Source organism: Chiloscyllium plagiosum, unplaced genomic scaffold (genome assembly GCF_037043375.1).
Source record: "Chiloscyllium plagiosum isolate Xiang-an unplaced genomic scaffold, Cpla_swu_hap1 HiC_scaffold_17, whole genome shotgun sequence".
NCBI classification, from domain to species: Eukaryota; Metazoa; Chordata; class Chondrichthyes; order Orectolobiformes; family Hemiscylliidae; genus Chiloscyllium; species Chiloscyllium plagiosum.
In genome coordinates this window covers 49,938,439-49,959,280 of record NW_028270155.1, presented here as the reverse complement: position 1 = coordinate 49,959,280, position 20,842 = coordinate 49,938,439, and the positions used below count along the sequence as shown (strand labels likewise).

At 38.1% G+C, this 20,842-nt stretch overlaps 1 protein-coding gene across 6 annotated transcripts in view; it reads right to left on the bottom strand.

Annotated features, from left to right (window-relative positions):
• The window catches only part of fto (FTO alpha-ketoglutarate dependent dioxygenase), a 420,844-nt gene that overhangs the window by 110,890 nt on the left and 289,112 nt on the right, over positions 1-20,842 (bottom strand). For 3 of the 6 annotated variants that reach the window (XM_087995912.1, XM_043706995.2, XM_043706999.2), the window contains one exon: positions 20,626-20,681. The exons of 2 other annotated variants lie outside the window; for them this stretch is intronic. In XM_087995912.1, the coding sequence (XP_087852038.1) occupies positions 20,626-20,681 (56 nt within the window). Of the gene's footprint in view, positions 1-20,168; positions 20,234-20,625; positions 20,682-20,842 lie in introns of those variants that run through there. One more of the 6 variants, XM_087995911.1, reaches the window with a different exon arrangement.

The following is a 20,842-nucleotide window of genomic DNA, read 5'->3' as shown; positions in this document are numbered from 1 at the left end:
ATAGTGCAGTGTGGTTAATAGTTTATTTTGACTGCAGAACCATTCTGAGCTTTATGTTGTTGTATTCACTAAAGAACGTATGGGGTTTAGGTGTTTGTGTTTTGAGGGGGAATGGTGTAGATGGAGGGAAGAGCATTATCCTACATGCACAATTAAGTCTGAAGATTATCTTACTCAGGCAGAAGACATACACAATTGGGCCATTTAAAACCTCCTTTGAAAATATGAAATCCTGCTTAACAGGAAACTCCAAACTCTAAACAACTATAGTGAGTAAAGAGAATGTGCCTTCAATATCTTGTCCCCAGCAGCAATTTGTTTCTTATCTCTTTATCTACACAGCAAAAACAAATTTCAAAGTGAATATTTTCCACTGACCGAACAGCCATTTGCTTCTTCGTAGAGGCACTTACCAGGGTCTTGATACTAGATGATTATGTTTCATTGCTTGCCATTACTGCCTACAGTACAGATAAACTATAAATGAAAACCAAATAAGGAATATCCATAAACTAGGTATCTCCGTATTATTTAGCACAAGTGATTTCTGTATGTTTGACTACCAAACCACTGACAGTGAAGACCTAGATTTCTAAGCAACTTCTGCTTACCTTAAATTTCCTTATCATCAGTATTGGAGACTCAGTACGAGAAATGTCAGCTTAAATCTGGTCCAAACTGAAATGATGCCTTGGGGTGAAGAAGCAGTGATGGTCAGTGAATAAGGAGTTATTCACATTGGAGTACTCTCACACACAATGCTGGATTAGTTCTTTTTCTGTACTAAGGGTCAGGTTTTGCCCTCTTTATCAGCCATTAATCCATCTCCCCATCAAGAAATAAAGGATCAGACGCTTAAGTGGTGACCACTGGGCTTTTTGACCTATCAGATACCTCACAAGATAAGTTCCGCTCTGCCCGAAGCTGCCAGCCAATCAGAGGGTCAATGGAGGACGAGGCTGTACAGCAAGCTAAGTATTCTTTCTCTGTAGGATGGGAGCCATGGGCAGGGGTCTTAGAGGCAAGAGCACATGTTCGCTTTAAGCTGCCATATCACTATATGCCACCCATACTCCCAATTTGGTGAAAATGGATACTCCTCCCCGACACAACAGGTATGCCACCATCATTTTATTGCTCGGAAAACAGCTCATTTTCTTGCTTGCAGAGACTCAAAATCCAAGCTGATTGCTCCTTTCCTCAAATTGTGATAACTGAAGGGAGAGAAGGGACCAGGATCTCTCTGGTGTCAACTGTCCTATTATCTTCACTTCCCACCCCTTGTCCTGCCACCTCAAGGAAGGAAAAATCCTGCCCATAGTTCAAAAGACCAAATAGTCTACTTCTGCTCCTAACTCTTATATGCAGACACTTGAGGTTGCAGTCAATTTCAGCAGAGTAATGATGGTACATATGGACAGTTTTGTTATTACCAATAGAAAATACAGGCAATTAGTTTTCTATTGCATTCAATCTTTATTTAAGATAAACCTTTTATTCTTCTTCTATGGATGGTAGTTTGATATTGTGCATGTCATTTTATCAGATTTAAGACAGAGGTGTGGAAATGATAAATTAGTGATATGATAACAATGTGATAGTGGAGTGACCTAGGATGCATCCACTCTGTTTTTTCTTCTTATTTCTTCTCCTCCTAAGATGGACTCTAGATTCTTAGAGGCAATGTATTCTCATGGTGGCTATTATACGGAGGCATAGGAAATCACCATGAACTTGGACACCTACTCCAGTCCTGTTTTTCTTAATTCATTTCTCTAATCTGAGCATTGCAGGGTCAGCATTTATTGTTCATTCCTCATTGCCTTCAAGATGGCGAACATGCAGCAACAAGTCGTATTGAACTGCTGTAGTCCAGCTGCTGTACAAATAGCACCTTGCTGTTTGGAAGGGAATTCCACAGTTTGACCCAGAGACAGCAACGAAACTGATACAGCCCACATTCCTGTTGAAGGGCTTGTTCCTGAAACGTCGACTCTCCTGCTCCTTGGATGCTGCCTGACCTGCTGTGCTTTTCTAGCGCCACACTTTTTGACTCTGATCTCCAGAATCTGCAGTCCTCACTTTCTTCTGATACAACTTCAAGTCAACATGATGGGTGTCTTCTGGAGGAACTTATCTATTCTTATCTTTGGGCTTCCCCGTTCTTCCAGGAGGCAGAGTTTCTTGGTTTGTAAGGCTCAGTTGACAGACCATTAGGGTAAATAGATAAGGTATTTTCCCCGGGATGGGAGAGTCCAGAACTAGAGGGCATAGGTTTAGGGTGGGAGGCAAAGACTTAAAAGGGACCTAAGGGGCAACATTTTCACACAGTGGGTGGTGTGAGTATGGAATGAGCTGATAGATGAAGTGATAGAGGTTGGTACAGTTACAACATTTAAAAGACATCTGGATGGGTATATGAATAGGAAGGGTTTAGAGGGATATGAGCCAAGTGCTGGCCAATGGGACTAGATTAGTTTAGGATATCAGGTCAGTATGGATGAGTTGGATCGAAGGGTCTATTTCCATGCTGTACATCTCTGTATCTCTATTTATTTCCCGTATGGGATTCAGACATGAGGAATTTTCTATGAAAATTACACCTGGAATCAGAGGGTAAGTCTTGATAACCAACATGGGAGAAAGGTATCACCGAATCTTGTAACTCTGCTAGGATGACTATGTCCTCACTGCTTAGAATGCAATCAAACTCAATGACAGATATGTTAGTGTACAAAACAGCAACATATGCCATGGGTGGCTTTCAACTGCTGACATCTGTAAATACCATATCGCTGCTCACAGTCCAAGATCCTGTTGTGTGGTTTGCTTGATGTCAGTTGCAGTGATTGCCTTAGGTGCAGAACGTTGAACTACAAAATTAAATGAATTCCTCAGCTCTCTCCATTTAATGACTTCTGGCATTTCACAGACCTGACTGTCATGACAAGTGGTTAGTAGGTATCAGATCTAAGATGTTAGTTAAAATCATGTCATAAGGGTAACTATGCAGCAACCAGGGCTGGATCCAAGAACATTTACACAATATGAAGCTAAAGAATATGTTTATCTAAGGTCTGTGATCTGTAAATACAATAAGTTGTTAACTGCAGTTGATACTGCTGTACAGCCCATTGATGTGGGAATGCTTTATATTTAGGCTGGCCATAATGCTGCTTTAAGGGATGGAGCTAGTGACTGTCATGGCTAATAAGTCTCAAAGTATAAAAACATCTTTTTGAAGAAACATGTACTCATGACCACAGACTTTAAATCAATAGATCTCAATTAGCTTACTAACAGTTAGGAAACCAAATTAGGAATTAGAAGTATAGCATGATCATTTTTTCACTTACTTTATTTTGTGTGATCTCACTGAGCTATGCTTTTTCCGCAAATATTTTTGTAGATTTGGATGACTGATAATTAGATGATTTAGTTTCTTGCTTGCACAACAATCTCAGCTCTTTTCAGGCCAATTGCAATAAGGTGGTATTCGTGGTGGTTGTGTGTGTATGGTGAAGGGGTGAGAGAAAAAGTGTGAATGGTATCACGGGTAGCTTCTCCTATTGTGAAAGAGTAATAGAAAAGATTGAAATGGTCCTGTGAAAAAAATCCAAACGGGCAAAATCTGACAAATAAACAGAAATTGATGGAAATATTGAGCAGGTTAGGCAGTAGCTGTGCAGAGTAAAACCAAGTCAACATTTCAGGTCTTTGAAAAGTCACAGATGTGAAACATTGGTCAGGATTTTATGGAGTGATTCATCCACTGGCCTGAAAGTGAGAGATAACCCTGCCTCAGCTGTTCTCAGAGTCTCAACTGTCTGGTATGAGCATTAGGCGATGAACTGCTGACTTCAGTCTCTTTAAGTTCCATCACATCAGCTGTCAGCCAGTTAGAGAGCTGGCAATTCTTCAATCACATCGCCCCAAAAGAGTGGCTGCTGCTGGGACTACAGCTAACCAAGATGCTAAGAACATGAGAAAGTGAGTGTTTGGTCTTGGATAGGTCATTTCGGCAGAAGGCAGGAGCCAGAAAGGGGTATGGCTGGGGATAGTTTGTGAGGGTGTGTGGGCTCTTTCCAAGGGGAGTAATACACTGCTGGGGTACTCTCTACAGGCCACAGGTGTGCAATCAAAAGGACCTTTCTCAAAAGTGAGCCATCAGTTGCAGGAATGTGATAAGGCATCCACCACTCATTACCCACATAGTTTTTTGCTCCCATCACTCTGTTTCTCTTGTTATGGATTTTGAGTATTTCCAACATTCCATAACATTATTTCAGTGAAACTATACATTATTACTTGTGAATGTACATGTGTGCAAAGAAAAATCAATAAATATATTCTGGTTGTGCAACTCATCAAAATAAGATTGAATTACATAATTTGTTTTAGAGTGAAATGATCAGTTAAATAATTCTTATTGGATAGCACATTTAATGTCTTTAGAAAATGTCCGTCCTGGTTAGGTAAAAGCATAAACTGCTTTTAAGTAATATTATTGATACCAATATTGATCACAAAATTAAATCTATTTCTCCCACCCTAAGGAAACAGAAGTAGGTTCATTTTATAAGTTGAATGGAGGTAAATGAAGCAATCCTGGAACTCTAATATTTGTAAAATTGCTTTTTGAAATATCTTGATACAAATATTTGGAAAGCAATCTACAGTTAGTGACACATTACTTTCATAGACTTATGACTAAAGCAAAACCTTCCAATCAAACTCAGAATCCCTATTGCCAGAACTTCATACATCGACTCCTAACCCCTAACAGCTCCCCCATGGTTCAATGCATTTAGTTGCCTTATTCTGAAAGTCCTTGAATTCCCTCCTGAAACCTCTTTCACATTTTTTAAGACCATTCTTAAACCTACCTCATTGACCAAGTTTTTGGTCACTATTCCTCCAAGATCTTATGGCTTGATGTTAATTTACAATTGAATATGCTCCTGAAGATGATTTCCTAAATTAAAAGACTCTACCTAAATATGTTGTTATTATAATCATTCTGATGTAATTTCTGACCTTTATTTTACTTAATCTTAAAAAACCATGATTCTCTCTTCCATACTCTTCAATCCTCATCTTCATTGGCAAGAGATGGTGTTTTACGAACACATTTATTTGTAGTCATGATCCATCAATTGCCATCCATCAGGTCACTCTTGAGGTTCACTCTCTTATACCTAGATACTACAGGCAGTGAGACAATTACAGCATTTCCAAAAGCCCTCAAGTTAGTTCAGCTAGCTTAACACAGACCAACTGGTCCTTTCTCCCTTCAGGAAGTCCACAAAATTGTACTCTCCGCTTTATAACTTCATAAAATAGTGTACATTATTTGGTAAGTGGCCTCATATTATAAAACATGAGCCCATATTTTCTGCAAAAGGTACAATCCTGACCTGAATGGCAAATCTAGATTTGAACTAGAGTTAAAAATGAGCAGTCAATCAGTGGAGCACAGCTGCTACCTCCTTGCTTTAGTAACAAAGAAGCTAACCTGATTTTGAGGCCCTGATTTCAAAGGAAACCTGTCAGTGAATTGCAGATATCAAATATGCATCCTGAAGGAGCACTACGAACATCACATAAATAACAACTTCAGACACATTGGGCAGAATTTTGGATTTTGGGTCAGGGCCAAATGTCAGTTCCAATTCTGCAGTGTGTCAGGAGCAGTATCACAGCATTCTGCTCTGAAAAAGGTCACTGGACCCAAAACATTAATACTGTTTTTTATCCCCCACAGGTGCTGCCCAACCTGCTGAGTATTTCCAGCAATTTTGTTTTCGTTTTTGATCTTCCCTGGTTGATCAATTAATAATCACAAGACCCACTTCCCAACTAATTGTCTCCTTAAACTGGGGCCTATTTGTTGTAGGTAAGGACACCTACCTGCAACTTTGAAAAGTCTAAAATAACAAATGGTCACAGCTGTTGAGACTTCATCATGGAAATTTTCAGTTGACTGCTGATAATTGGTCTTATACTTGTGCCATTTGGCTACGAGTTTGCAGACATGTAGCTGTTCCAACTCCAATCCTGCCCCAATCAACCTGACAATTGATTAGCAGCACAAAATTATGTGTCCACTCAAACTCCATACTCATCTCTTATTAGCACAAGCAACCAACAGGCAAACTAAATAAAAACAGTCTGTCTTTAGCTTCCGAAACAATGGGATGATATGCTCTGGTGAGAAAGCTGGTACAGAAGAGCCAATAGTGAAAGTTAATTTGAGAACATATAATCAACAGTTGAAATATCGGCCCATACAAACAATATGAAAAGTTAGTAACAAGTGCTGTTCTGGCAAGTGCACTATTGATAAATGTGTTCAGTTAAGTTCCAGACTTTCAAGACAATAACACTATATACTAGTTGATACTCATTTTTATAAATCGTATTTAAACACAGCACATTGCCCAACTGTTTTACCTCATCAGAACAGGTACATTGGCTTGCTTTTATTTTTAAAGGGTCATTTAATATCTGTAAGGTCCATTGAGTTAATCTGATTCATGACATTCTTTAAAAATCTACATTATTGTTCATAATCAAATGATAAATCAATGATGCAATTTTGTGATGTTGCAGCTTTGAGTCAAATGCAAGTTTTCTGATTAAATAACGTAGAAGAAATCCTCAAAGGACTTTTGGTATTTAAGCATTTTAGTTGTTCCTGGTGTTCATTTTTTGACAGTGACAGCAGCATTATTTCAGTAATGCAGTGGCATCTGGCTTGTGAAAAACCTGCAAACACTTTAATTAATTGCAGAGAGATTACATGGTCTTCCAACCGTGTAGTTTGTCATCAGTGCACATTACAGATTTATATTAATGTATCACCACAGTGTCAGTAATCATTTAAACAGGATAAGAAATGATGCCAAACAGTAAAGCTGTATTGCCATACATCAACAATGATGTTCTAAATATTTTACCTCAAAAACCACTTTAAACAAATCCCATTTTCTACAGGTTTAGAGTGCTGACATAAGAGTTAGAACATAGCGTTCGACAGAGAACAGATAAACAGAACTTAAATAAAATATATTACTGTATTAATCAATTCAAATTCCCAAGCACTAAATAAACCATCTATATATTCATCAAAGAACACTTGTGTGGAGGACTGCTTCCAGAAGCATGCACATTGTCTAAGCTAGAATGGTTATGGTTCTACTTTGCTATAAAAAAAATTAATCCAGTAAATTAATTCCTAACCTGTACAAGCTGTGCAACAGTTAAAACATTTATTCTGTATTTTTTTTGTGGGCATCAATTCCACCATTAATTGTCACAAATGTTCAAATCCATTTTTAAAACATATTAGTCCTGGCATCTAAGTGAGTTGTTTACAAAGTAATGTTGGATTCATTATTCACTTCATAACATGAGCAAAAGAGACACAAGACAACTGGAATAAGGGTGAGACACTAAGAATATGTCCTGTCTGATTGTGTCATGCTGCATCAGTTCAAATCTTACAGATTTCAATTCATGCCAATTGTTGTTTTGACTTGACTACATTTATCAGCACGTCAGATAATATAACCATGAAGCACAATGGAAACTGCTGTCGTGGAATATTTCCTCTATTATAATTACAAAAATGAAAATAGTTGCATTTATATTTCATTGTTTGCTTATATCAAAATATCGCAGACTACTTGTGTTTGCCTGCATAACAGTGCATGTTCACAGGAGCTAACTGCAGGAACAAAAGAATGAATGTGATGTTATTACATGATTGGGGAATTCCAGACATACAGGAACTTGGTTTATAAGTTCATATGTTCACAAGATATAGGAGCAGAATTAGGCCATTCCGCCCATTGAATCTGCTCTACCATTCGATAACGGCTGACATGCTCCTCACCCCCATTTTCCTGCCTTTTCTCCATATCCCTTCAACCCATTACCAATTAAAAATCTGTCTAACTCCTCCTTAAATTTACTCACTGTCCCAGCATCCACCACACTTGGGGTAGCAAATTCCACAGATTCACAACCCTTTGGGAGAAGTAGTTTCTCCTCAATTCTGTTTTAAACTTGCTACTCCTTATCCTAAGACTATGACCTCTCGTTCTAGTATGCCCCACAAGTGGAAGCATCCGCTCCACGTCTATTTTATCCGCATCTTTTATCAACTTGAATACCTCAATTTGATCTCCCCTCATTCTTCTAAATTCCAGAGTGTAAAGGCCGAAATTATTCAGTCTTGCTTCACATGACAAACCCCTCATCTCTGGGATCAATTTAATGAACCTACTCTGAACTGCCTCCAATGCCACTACGTCTTTCTTCAAATATGGGAACCAAACCTGTGCACAATACTCCAGGTGCAGTCTCATCAATACCTTGTATAGTTGCAACAATATTTCGTAAAATTTATATTCTATTCCTTTAGCTATAAAAGACAACATTCCATTCACTTCCTTTATTTTCTGTGGTACTGCATGCTAGTTTTCTGTGACTCATGAATAAGTACATCTAGATCCCTTTGCACGGGAGCACCCCAAAGTCTCTCCACATTAAGGTAATAGGTTTGTTACCTATTTTGAAGAATGGTATTTCTGACATTCCAGACTTACAGTTTAAGAGTTCCAGTTTAGACTATGAGCTCAAGCCACAACCTTCTGACTCAGAGACAAATGTGCTATCACCAAACTAATCAACTGAATATTGTTACCATTACAGAATTTTCTAATATACCAGCTATTATTGTTATTGTTTATTTTCATGTTTCGTAATTAATAAGCTCTTTGGTTAACTGAACCAAATGGTTAAATTGGCTTATTTTAAATCATAAATTAATTTGAGAAGATTTGTAGCTCAGGTTGTGGTTCTTGATGTAGGTTAGTTAGCTGAGCTGGAAGGTTCATTTTCAGATTTCTTGTCACCATACTAGGTAATATCATCAGTGAGCCTCTGGATGAAGCACCGGTCGCATGGCCCACATTCTATATATGTGTTTAGGTTTCCTTGGGTTGGTGATGTCATTTCCTGTGGTGATTTCATTTCCCATGGTGATGTCATTTCTTGTTCTTTTTCTCAGGGGTTGGTAAATGGGATCTGTGAAACTTGAAACGGTTCAGTAAATATGCATAAGAATGTTACCATAGTTGGAGGATTTGAGCTATAGGGAGAGGTTGAACAGGCTGGGGCTGTTTTCCCTGGAGTGTCGGAGGCTGAGGGGTGACCTTAATACAGGTTTATAAAATCATGAGGAGCATGGATAGGATAAATAGACAAAGTCTTTTCCCAGAGGTGGGGGAGTCCAGAACTAGAGGGCATAGATTTAAGGTGAGAGGGGGAAGATATAAAAGAGACCTAAGGGGCAACTTTTTCACTCACAGTGGTACATGTATGGAATGAGCTGCCAGAGGAAGTGGTGGAGGCTAGTACAATTGCATATTTAAAAGGCATTTGGATAGGTATATGAAGAGGAAGGGTTTGGAGGGAAACAGGTCAGGTGCTGGCAGGTGGGACTAGATTGGGTTGGGATATCTAGTCGGCATGGACAGGTTGGACCGAACGGTCTGTTTCCTTGCTGTACAACTCGATGACTGTATGCTTATTGATAGAATTCCGGTTGGAATTACATACTTTTAGGAATTCTTGTGTGTGTCCCTGTTGGGCTTGTCCTAGGATGGATATGTTGTCCCAGTCGAAGTGGTGTCCTTCCTCATCTGTATGTAGTGGCGATAGACCCGATCCCACAACGAGAGAGCTGAATCACAGCCCTACTCAAAGAAGTTCAGAAATCTGGAGAAATAAATAAGACCAACTTCCAAAAAATGAAATCAGACAGATCCAACACACCATGCATCTACGGATTACCCAAAATTCACAAACCAGGAGCCCCCCTCAGACCCAAAGTCTTGCTACCTGGAACATCAACTTACATATTGACCAAGGAGCTACACCAAAGACTAAAACACTTAGTAGAAGACTCACAGCACTCCATCCACTCCACCCAAGAATTCCTGAAGACCAAAGGCACCAAGGTGGAAGAGGATGAAATAATAGTCTCCTTTGAGGTAACTGCCCTGCTCAGATCCATCAACATCAACCTGGCCAAAGAAACACTGACTACATTATTAGAAGACCCAAAGACACATACACCAAACACCACCAAGGTCAGCAAGGACAATGTTGTCAAGCTAGTGGACGTACACCTTGCCATCCACCTCATCTTCAACAACAAAACCTACAGACAAGCCAACAGAATACCTATGGGATCTCCGATATCAGGGTTCTTAGCAGAGGCAGTTACGCAGAGACTCGAACAAATAGCTCTGCCAACCATCCAACCCAAACATTGGGTCCGCTACGTGGATGACACCTTTGTCATCACTAAAAGAAACAAATTAGAGGAAACCTTCAAGACCATCAATAATACCCTTACTGGCATAAAATTCACTAAAGAGGAGGAAAACAACAACAAACTGCCATTCCTAGATGTCGCAGGAGAGTGAACAGCCATTAGGGACCTTTAAACCAGCGTCTATTGGAAAACAACACAAACGGACCAAATACTGAACTATAGAAGCAATCATCCCAACACCCACAAATGAAGCTGCATTATAACATTATTTCAACAAGCCACCACACACTACAGCACAGAGGAACTACAAAGAGCAGAGGAAAATCACCTTTATGGGTACCCAATGAACGTAGTCAGCCAATTTCGCAGCAACAAACCCAAGAAAGCAGACAAACACGTCCAGAAACCCTTGCCACTCTCCCCTACATGAAACACATCTTGGAGATGACTGCCAGACTACTCAGACCTCTTGGCATCATGGTAGCCCACAAATCTGCCAACAGACTAAAACAGCAACTAATGAACTTGAAAGACCCTTTATAAGCAAAACTAATGTCATCTACAAAATACCTTGCAAGAACTGTAACAAACACTACATTAAATAAACAGGCAGAAAACTAGCCACCAGAATACATGAACATCAACGAGCCACAAAAAGACATGACCCACTCTCACTAGTACCCTTATATACAGATGAGAAAGGACACCACTTTGTCACATCCATCCTAGGACAAGCCAACCAGAGACACGCATGAGAATTCCTAGGAGCATGGCATTCTAACCGGAACTCTACCAATAAACATATTGACTTGGATCCCATTTACCACCCCCTGAGAAAAAGAACAGGAAATGACATCACTGCAGGAAATGACATCGCCAACCCAAGGAAACCTAAACACATAAATAGAAAGCGGGCCATGCCACTGGTGCTTAATCCGGATGCTCCACTGATGATGTTACCTAGTATGGTGACGAAATGTCTGAAATTGAACCTTCCAGCTCAGCGAGCAAACCTACATTCGTAAAGTAATTTGGTCTGGAAGAAAGACATCCACAAGGAAATCTTTTCCTTTGGTATAACCAACTGAATGGTAAATGAATAAAGAAAGGGAGCCAGGTCATCCTTCTTCACCTGGGAGCTTACAGATTTGGAGAACTCAATCTGGAATCAGAATAAACTGAGAACCTCATCTGGGAACTACTGTAACACCTTACCATTTTATGTTCAATTCTGCTTGTAATAAAGGATACCATACAATTAGTCTTTTTAATCACTTGCCTTGTCTGCACACTAATGTTTTTGTGGCTAATGCACGAGAACACCTGGATCCCTCTGCAACTCCAAATTCTGCAGTTTCACTCTGTTTAAATTACAGTCTGCTTTTTTATTTCTCCTTCTAAAGTGATCAACTTAACATTTTCCCACATTTCACTTCATCTTCCAGATTTTTCTTTCTAACCAACTCACTGAAACTTTCCGGATCTGTCTATACCCTCCTTGTGTTATTTACACAACATACTTTCCTACTCATCTTTGTGTCATCTGCAAATTTAGCTATACACGTTCATTCTCCTCATCCAAGTCACTCATTTAATTTATAAAATATTGAGTATTTAACACATACTCCGTTTTATGCCAACCAGCCTATCTTCAATTCATGATCATAATATCTTACCACGTACACCATTAGCTTATTTTGCACAGTGACTTTTTAAATGGTACATTGTTGACTAGGACTTCTGAAAGTCCAAGTACAGTATATTAGCAGGCTCCCCTTTATGTTCAGCCCATGTTATTTCTTCAACAAATTCCTTTAAATAATTTAACTTCTGCCTACAACCAATCAAAATTGCAGTGGGAGATGAAAATTCAGGCACTAGTCTTTCATGTTTTCTGGAAAACATGTATATAAACAGTAACAAAATTTTCCTGGACTTTAGGTTTTCCAAGTTCAATCACCGATATACTATAGTTGCTATGTTCAGGCAAGGAAATAGATGCCACTGCGGCAATTGAATAATGCTTCTATAAGTCAGTGCTTTCAGGAATTGATAGGATAAAGTCAGATACTTGTGTGGATTATTTTTAACATACTTTAAGTTGACCACAAGCTTGTATTTTCAACAGGTGCTTTTAGTTACCTTACCTCACTTCCTCACCAAAACTCTTAGTTGACTACGCTGTAGTGCTAACTAAAAAGAACTTAAACCATCACACAGAATTACCTGACAGAACCTAATATAGTAGAATAAACATTTCTCTGCAAAATTTCTTGTTTTGTGAGATGTAAAAGTGGGATTTATATTTTTAAAACGTTAATTATTGTAAATTTGCTTTTCTGGATCGAGATTTTAACCAGGTGGGACTTCTATTTGTCTGGAGATAATAATTAACTTGTAAGTAATTCTGTTGCGGTAGGCTTATTTTAAAATAGTTTATGAGCCCTGGCTTTAGAGTGAATGGGTTTGTATGCACCACCGTGGACTTTTGTTAATTTTAGATTGTTTTGTGACCCAGCAAGGTAAATAATAGGGCCTCACAAATTGTTACAAGCTTCTTGAATTGAGTTTTTTCTAAGCTTAAGGAAAACACCCACAGCTTAGACCGAGAGAGACTTCTGGGCTTCAGTTCTCAATTTGGGTGAAGCAGTTCCCTGAAGTCTTTGGAATAGGATGGCTGTACAGACCTGTGCTCCTGTAAAGGGAAGGATATAGAGTGAAATAGATTTCTTTAGAGGGAACAACAATTTCCTCTAAAAATTGCATGTGCACATAGCTGCTCCAAGGTATTGTGCATAGTGATCAGGGTCAACATGCTGATTCCAGAAATTGCTGCCACACACCGACCTCGCGCAGTACAACTGGCACAGCAGATGAATATAGCAACTATAGTTATGTCACTGACTGACTTCGGAGGCCCATGAAGCTGGAAAGATTACAGGGAACATAGGTGAGGAGTTAGTATTACTCACAGACCGCAAGTATTGTGATAAAACTTTGAAGAGGTTACTTAAAGCTGAATGCATTTAAGCAGATGTCTGACAGTTTCAGTAAGGAGCTATCTGGAGTTGGCACAGGATTCCCATTTCCTGGCTTGTCTTAGACAATGTAGAGGCCCAACCAATGTTCTACGATCGAATGGTGGTGCAGACTAGATGGGCCAAATGGCCCAATTCTGCTCCTCTATCTTATGATCCAGGGACCATGTTCAAATCCCACTAAACTGGTCAATTGATAATTCTGGAATAAATGCTTGGTAGTATAGAATTTAGAAAAAGGAAACATACGTAAGGTTTAGGAAACTGAAATCAGATAAGGCCCTTGAGGAATATAAAGGAGAGAACATAAACAAGGAAATATGAGGGTGAAAAGAGGCCATGAAATATCCTTGGCAAGTCTGAGTGAGGAGAATTCCAAGGTATTTTATATATATGTTTAGGACCAAGAGGGTGGATCCATTCAAGAACAAAGGAGGGAATTTATGTGTGGAGCCAGAGAAAGTGGATGAGATCCTCAAAGAGTACTTTGCATCAGTATTCACAAAGGAGGAGGGCATGGTTGGTAGTAAGATTACAGGGACATGTTGATATTCTAGTGTATGTCAATATTAAGTAGGAGGTGATGTTGGTTCTTCAAAAACATTAGTGCAAATGCGCCTGATGGGATCTATCCCAGGATACTGAGGGATGCAAGGGAGGAAATTGCTGCAGTCTTGATTTAGATCTTTGTATCCTCTTTAGCTGGAGGCAAGGTCCCAGAAAACTGGAGAATAGCCAAAGTTCTTCCTTTGTTTAAAAAGGGCAATAGGAATAATTCAGTAAATTACAAGCTGGTAAGCCTTACATCAGTGGTAGGGAAATTATTGGAGAAGATTCTTAAGGAAGGGATTCACTCACATTTGGAAATGTATAGACCTATTGGGAATAGTCCAAATGGCTTTGTGTAAGGGAGGTCTTGTCTCACAAATCTAATTGAATTTTTTGAGTAAGTGTTATCAGAAATGACTTCCAGACTACTCAGATCCCTTGGCATCATGGTAGCCCACAAACCTACCAACATACTTAAACAATGACTAATGAATCGAAAGGATCCATTCGTTACTACCAGCAAAACTAGTGTCATTTACAAGATACCATTCAAGAACTATAAAAAAAACTACATTGGACAAACTAGCAGGAAAACTTGCCACCAGGATACATGAACACCAACTGGCCACCAAAAGACATGACCCACTCTCACTAGTTTCAATACATACAGCCAAAGAAGGACACCACTTTGACTGGGACAACACACAGGCAAAACAAAGACACACACGAGAATTCTTAGAGGCATGGCATTCTAACCAGAACTCCATCAATAAATATCAACTTAGATCCTATCTACCTTCCCTTGTAAAAAAGAACATGGAAATGACATCATCCACCTTAAGAAACCAAGACCTATAAATAAGTGATTACCACCAGCGCTTCACCAGAGACTCTCACTGATGATGTTACCTAGTATGGTGATGAAACATCTGAAAACAAACCTTCAAGCTCAACGAGCAAACTTACACACTTAGGAACAACTATGTAGTTCAATATCAAACACTTTAACTGACTTGCAGATTCCCTCATAAGTCTCCATTTTTAGCCATTAAAAATAGGTTCATTGACAAAGCAAATAGTTTTTTTGCTACATAAAGTACCAGCCCTGGTTATTTAAAACTACATCTCAGGATTGATATGTATGTACATGAAGTAATTATTTATTTAGTCAGTTAATTCACGGCCACATTTATCTTAGAGACAATAACGGTCTTTATAAGTATAATCAGTTTTGCGTGAAATGAATGTTTTCACTAAGTGTTTTCTTAGACTGATCTCCTAAATGAATGATTGCATGAACCATGATACAAAGATTTACACATTGTCTTCAATCCCCAGTTTGTAGGATTTAAATTTAATTGACATTTTTTCAGAAATTAATTATCTATCTGTTCAAGTGCATTCCTACAATTATTGCAGGTTTGTATTAAATAAAGACAACCAATCTCTATGTATTTTATAGCCTTAAGAGTTTTCAGCATTATTGTGCCTAAAAACTAATGCATGGCAATATATCACAGAACAACATACTTATCAAAAATTGACTTGACATGATACTACAAATGTGCATGTATCACCAAGATAAACATTACAAGAGCAGGCTAAAAGCAGTGGAAGATTTGTAACAAACACAGATCATGAAAAAGCACACACTGTCGTCTTCAAATTAGTGCATGCCTTGCCAGAGGCATTACCCAGGTGTTAGCGACACACCCATATCATAAAGATAAGTGCACAAAAAGTCATAACAGTTTGTTCATCTCTCACAAATCCTTAACTGTGAGCCCATTCTTTTTTTAAAAAAAGACTCTGCAAATGTGGCCAAAGAAGCTCAGATTAACATTATTGGTATCAGATTTCCTTTTAAAGATTACACAAACATGAAGTAGTGTTGATGTGACTCTGCAAAAATGTTAACACTTAGTTCTGAAAGGGGAATGACATATCAGCACAAAAGTGATTAAAAGCCTGAAATATTTCAATGCAATGCTTGAAATGTAACATGCTACTAAAAATCTACTTTTGCCACTTGTTCTAATTTTGCTGCACTCGCCCACCACCTAAATCAAGGCTGGTCAGCTCCATTACTTGTCCTTGAATGGCAATGCCAGGAAATGCATTATAAACCCCTCTGCAATTTCTGATATCACAGCTCTTCTCAGGGGTACATTTTGAAAGGGGGCAAACAGATGATGCAGAAAAAGTGCTAGTCAAGAATAATCATTTCACTCTTGAGGAAACCCACCTTGTGCTTATAAAAATGACCAATTTATTACATTTGTGAACTCAGGTGTCAAAATTGGCACAGAATCCAATATTACAGCTATTGGCTATTACTTTAATAATGTTGTAATGGAACTTTGGTTTTTACAATGTTTTGGAAAAAACATTTAAGTTACTTAATACGGCAGAGATATAATTAAGGCCAGATAAAATGTACGTATTCTGTTCTTATTCTGCAAACACGCTGACTATATTTATCCAAATATAATTAAAAGACTCAATACAGTATAAAGAAGTTAAGAGTGTACAATGAGAAAAGGAATGTATTTCAATTTTTGTGGACATTTCTGGAGTGGTTTCTTGAAAAGAGATAATTGATATTTCATTGTAGACATTAGAGATTTTTTTAAAAACACAGAAAGATAACAAATAGGAGCAGGGACAAATCATACAGCGCTTTTAGCCTGCTTCACTATTCAATATGATTGTGGCTGATCATCCTGTTCCCTCTTTCTTCTCATACCCTTTGATCCCTTTAGCCGTAAGAACTATATCTAACTCCTTCTTGGCAGCGTTCAATGTTTTGGATCACCACTCTCTGGTTGAAGAAATTTCTCCTCATTTTAGTCCAAAGTGGCCTACCTCATTCATATCCTCAGATTTTGTCCCCTGGTTTGTACTCCTCAGTCATCAAGAACACCTTTCCTGCATTTATGCAGTCTAGTCCTGTTACAATTTTGTAGATTTCCATGAGATCCCCACTCATTCTTTTAAACACCAGTGAATATACACCTAAAAATCAATCTCTCTTCAAACAGTCCTGCTATCCCAAGAAGCAGTCTAGTAAACCTCTGTTGCTCTCCCTTCATAGCTACAACATCCTTCCTCAGATAAAGAGTCCAAAATTACACACAATACTCCAGTTGTGGTTTCACCATGGTTCTGTACAAGTGCAGCAAAACATTCCTATGCTTGCACTTAAATCGCTTATGAAGGTCAACATACATTTGGCTTCTTTATCACCTGCTGCAAACTTACTTTCTTTCAGTGTTTGGTGTATAAGGACATGCAGGTTCCATTGTTTTCTGCCCTTCCCTCACCAATCACCATTCAGATAATAAAATGTCTTCCTGTTTTTGCTACCAAAAAAGATAACCTCACATTTATTCACATTATACTTCATTTGCCATGCATTTGCCCACTCATTCTACTTATCCAAATCAATATCTCTGCATCCTCTTCACAGATCACCCCTCCATACAACTTTGTGTCACCTACTAACTTAGAGATAATTGTATTTATTACCCTTAGATAAGTTGTCAATATGGATATTCGAAATAGCAGGGTTTCAAGCACTGATCCCCACTGATTCCCTGCCACTGGGAAAAAGACTAGTTTATTCTTACTGCTCGTTTCTTATCTGCCAACAGTACTCTATCCATGTTAGTATATTACCTGAGTCTCATGTGCTTTAATTTTACATGCTAATCTCTTATGTGGGACCTTCATGAAAGCTTGCTGAAACACTGGGTCCACTTTATCAACTCAACCAGATATATCTTTGAAAGATTACAGTAGATATGTCAAGTATGATTTCCCTTTCATAAATCCATGCTGACTCTGTCTGATCATGTTACTTTTTTCTAGGTGCCTTAAATCTTTTATATGGACGCAAGCATTCTCCCCACTACTGATGTAGGTTAACTGATCTACAGTTCCCTGTTTTCTCACTACCTCTTTTTTGAAATGCTGGGTTACATCAGCAACCTTTAGGAACTGTTTCAGAGTCTTGAAAGATGATCACCAATGCAACCACTATTTCTTGGGCTACTTCTTTTTAACAAAGTTTCTGAAAAATGCATGACAGGTGGTAACTTTTCTGCAAAGCCTACTGGGTGGGGAGTAAAGTGGGCAAATAAAGACTTCAATAAAGCAGCTTTAGGGGACTTGCTTTAGGGAGCAGCTTTAGGGGACAAAGAGCCTCTTCAAGCCAGTCAGTGGGAAGAGGTTCTTTGTTTTATCTGATTCTATTGGAGAAAAGTGTGCTATCCGTAAGCTGCCCAGCTGATTTCTCCCATTTCTGAAAAACAAAACACTTTTACATCAGTTCAGGGTGAAAATTTTACGCTTTTCTGAAACAAAGAGTGATTAAAAGAACATCTCAAGATTATATTTCCCGAGCAGGTTGTATCTGCAAGATTTCAGAGATAACTACGCATGATTAGTCACTCGCTCACACATGCCAGTTCATCACAGCAATCGGCATCTTACGCTTTCCCATTTTGCCTTCAAGAATAATCCATTGGCCAAAGTTTTTTGTTTTGTTTCAGAAACCTAATCTCTGCTGATAAATTTGTTTCTTTACCTCCTCGTTTTCTGAAGAGTGTGCCTTATGGATAGTTAAATTGAAATATATTCATAATTCTATATTACTGACTGTGCATATTAACCAATTGTTGCATCTTTATTGAAAGAGTTTTGATTATAAATCCATAACTGTGTTTATTGAGAACTCTGCTTGATATGTTTTTGTTTGAAACCTGTTGTAGGTAAGATATTTCATTGGTCATCTTGGTGACTCGAAATGTAACCTTTATGTTGTGATATATGAAGTAGTGGGACGAGAATGATGTGCACTCCTCTAGTGTCAATCATAAAAACACAAATAAAAAGACTTGCAAAAGGCAGAGAGCTGTTTGGGCAAGTTTATTAAAAACTAACCTTTCCTTTTTCAAAGTATTTTCATTTCTAGGTTAGTTTCACTGGTAACTTTATAATTCCTATCTCCAGGGTCAAAAATGAGCCTTTTTTTCCCATTACTTTTGCTAGAAGTAATTTAACAAGTAATTGAACAAATTTGGAATTTTAAGAGATATATATATAGTGAGCTGGTTCTCCTAAACCAATTCTGTCCCCCTTTGCCTCCAGTTAGCACAGGAGTTTAGCTGAGATCAGGAAACACATCATGTGGGACTCTGGTTCTGATCTCTGTGGTGCAGCAGGTCAATCTAATAATCCACAATGTCACCAGGCTGTCTTTTTAATTTTTAATGTGTTATATTCTTAGCCCACATTTTTCACTTGTATAGTCACAGAGGAAGCGGAGGTTTTCTTAAATAGACGTCAAGTGTTACCTGTCATAAAACATCAGGTGTTTCTCCCCTCTCCCCTTATGCTATGGTTTTGTTGACTGAAGTGTCTCTAGCTTTACTGGGAGTCAAAGGAGTCATTATTGTATCTTGTATCTCTTCCTGAAAAACATTACTTAACAAGAAAAATATGTCAATATCCTGTGAAAGTTTTCATTTATGACATCACTTTGAGCTAACTGCTGCAAGCAGTACTGTAAATAGCACTAAGATTGTGTAACTGGGCTCCCTTTTTTTAAAAAGAGAAAGGACTAATGTGCGTGCCAGTAGGTATGACTAGATTTTACACAGCCTCTCATGTAATTTATTATGTTTTTTTCCTATTTTATCTCCCTTCTATCCTAGTGACCCTTCCAGCCCAAAGCAATTACTACATCTGTTCACATAAATCATCTTCTCAAATTTGTCAGACAATTTTATTTATCTCTTTTATTTGGGGAAATTACAAAGATGACTATGTTACAACTGGTCTCTGAAAATTGCTTTCACATATAACAACAGAGATGACTACACTTTGGTGTTAAACTGAAACAAGCGATTGTTCTTTGTTGAACATCAATATGTAGATGCTTTTGAATCTCATGCTGTAATCAAGGATGGTACTCTAATAGTAAGGCTGCAGCAAACTGATCAAAAACAGGTGTTAAGCCAAGTTAGTGTTCAGCTTCTAGCAGCTGTCAACTAATGATAGATTAGACAAATCTGATTGTTCTATCAAACATGCATCTTGCATCTTGATCAGGTAGCCTATTGAATTATGATTAATTCACATGAGTGTTGCTGACAGATAAGATGCAGTTACTTGCCTGAAGCAAAAAGACGACGAGTACTGCCGGTAAAATAAAAAGTATCAAGCAGTGTTGCATTTGAAATTAATCATCCACATTCACCTCCTATTTTATCAAATCCATTTAACTGTGAGAAGCCTATGATGACATACAAATAGATAATAAAGCCATTTGATTTCAAATTTGTATAAAATAAACAGAGATAATAGTTTCAAAAGAACTACGATGGGACTGTCTTGCCAAAGTGGTCTGAAACAGACTGCATGAAAGGAATTAAGATTAAAAAAATTAATTTTACTATCTATTAAATCTTGGTGAATTCAAAATTGTCAAACTTTTACTAAGTCTTTTTACAGTAACTGTGTAAGACGAAGATGTATTTAAGTTTCAACTCTTAGTTAACATTAGATGGTTGTCAGGTTTTGGGCCAACACCAATTGCAAGCTCAACAAGGCATGTAAAATTAGGTTTATATTCAAGCCTTTTCACTAGCTGATATCTTAAAAGGTTGCAGCAACTAACGTACTCACATATACAGTCCACTCCCTCTTTGTGGTTATAATATGACAGCTTAATTACTTCCAGTCTGTGAGAAAATGGGAAAGATTATCAAACAGTACTAAGTATTTGCAAAATTTATATGGGAATCAATGAAACCCTTTTTCTTCAAAAAAGCTCAGGATGAGAAACTGCTGCTAATTAACTTATTGTAACCTTAATACTTTACAAAAACACTAATGTATTGTA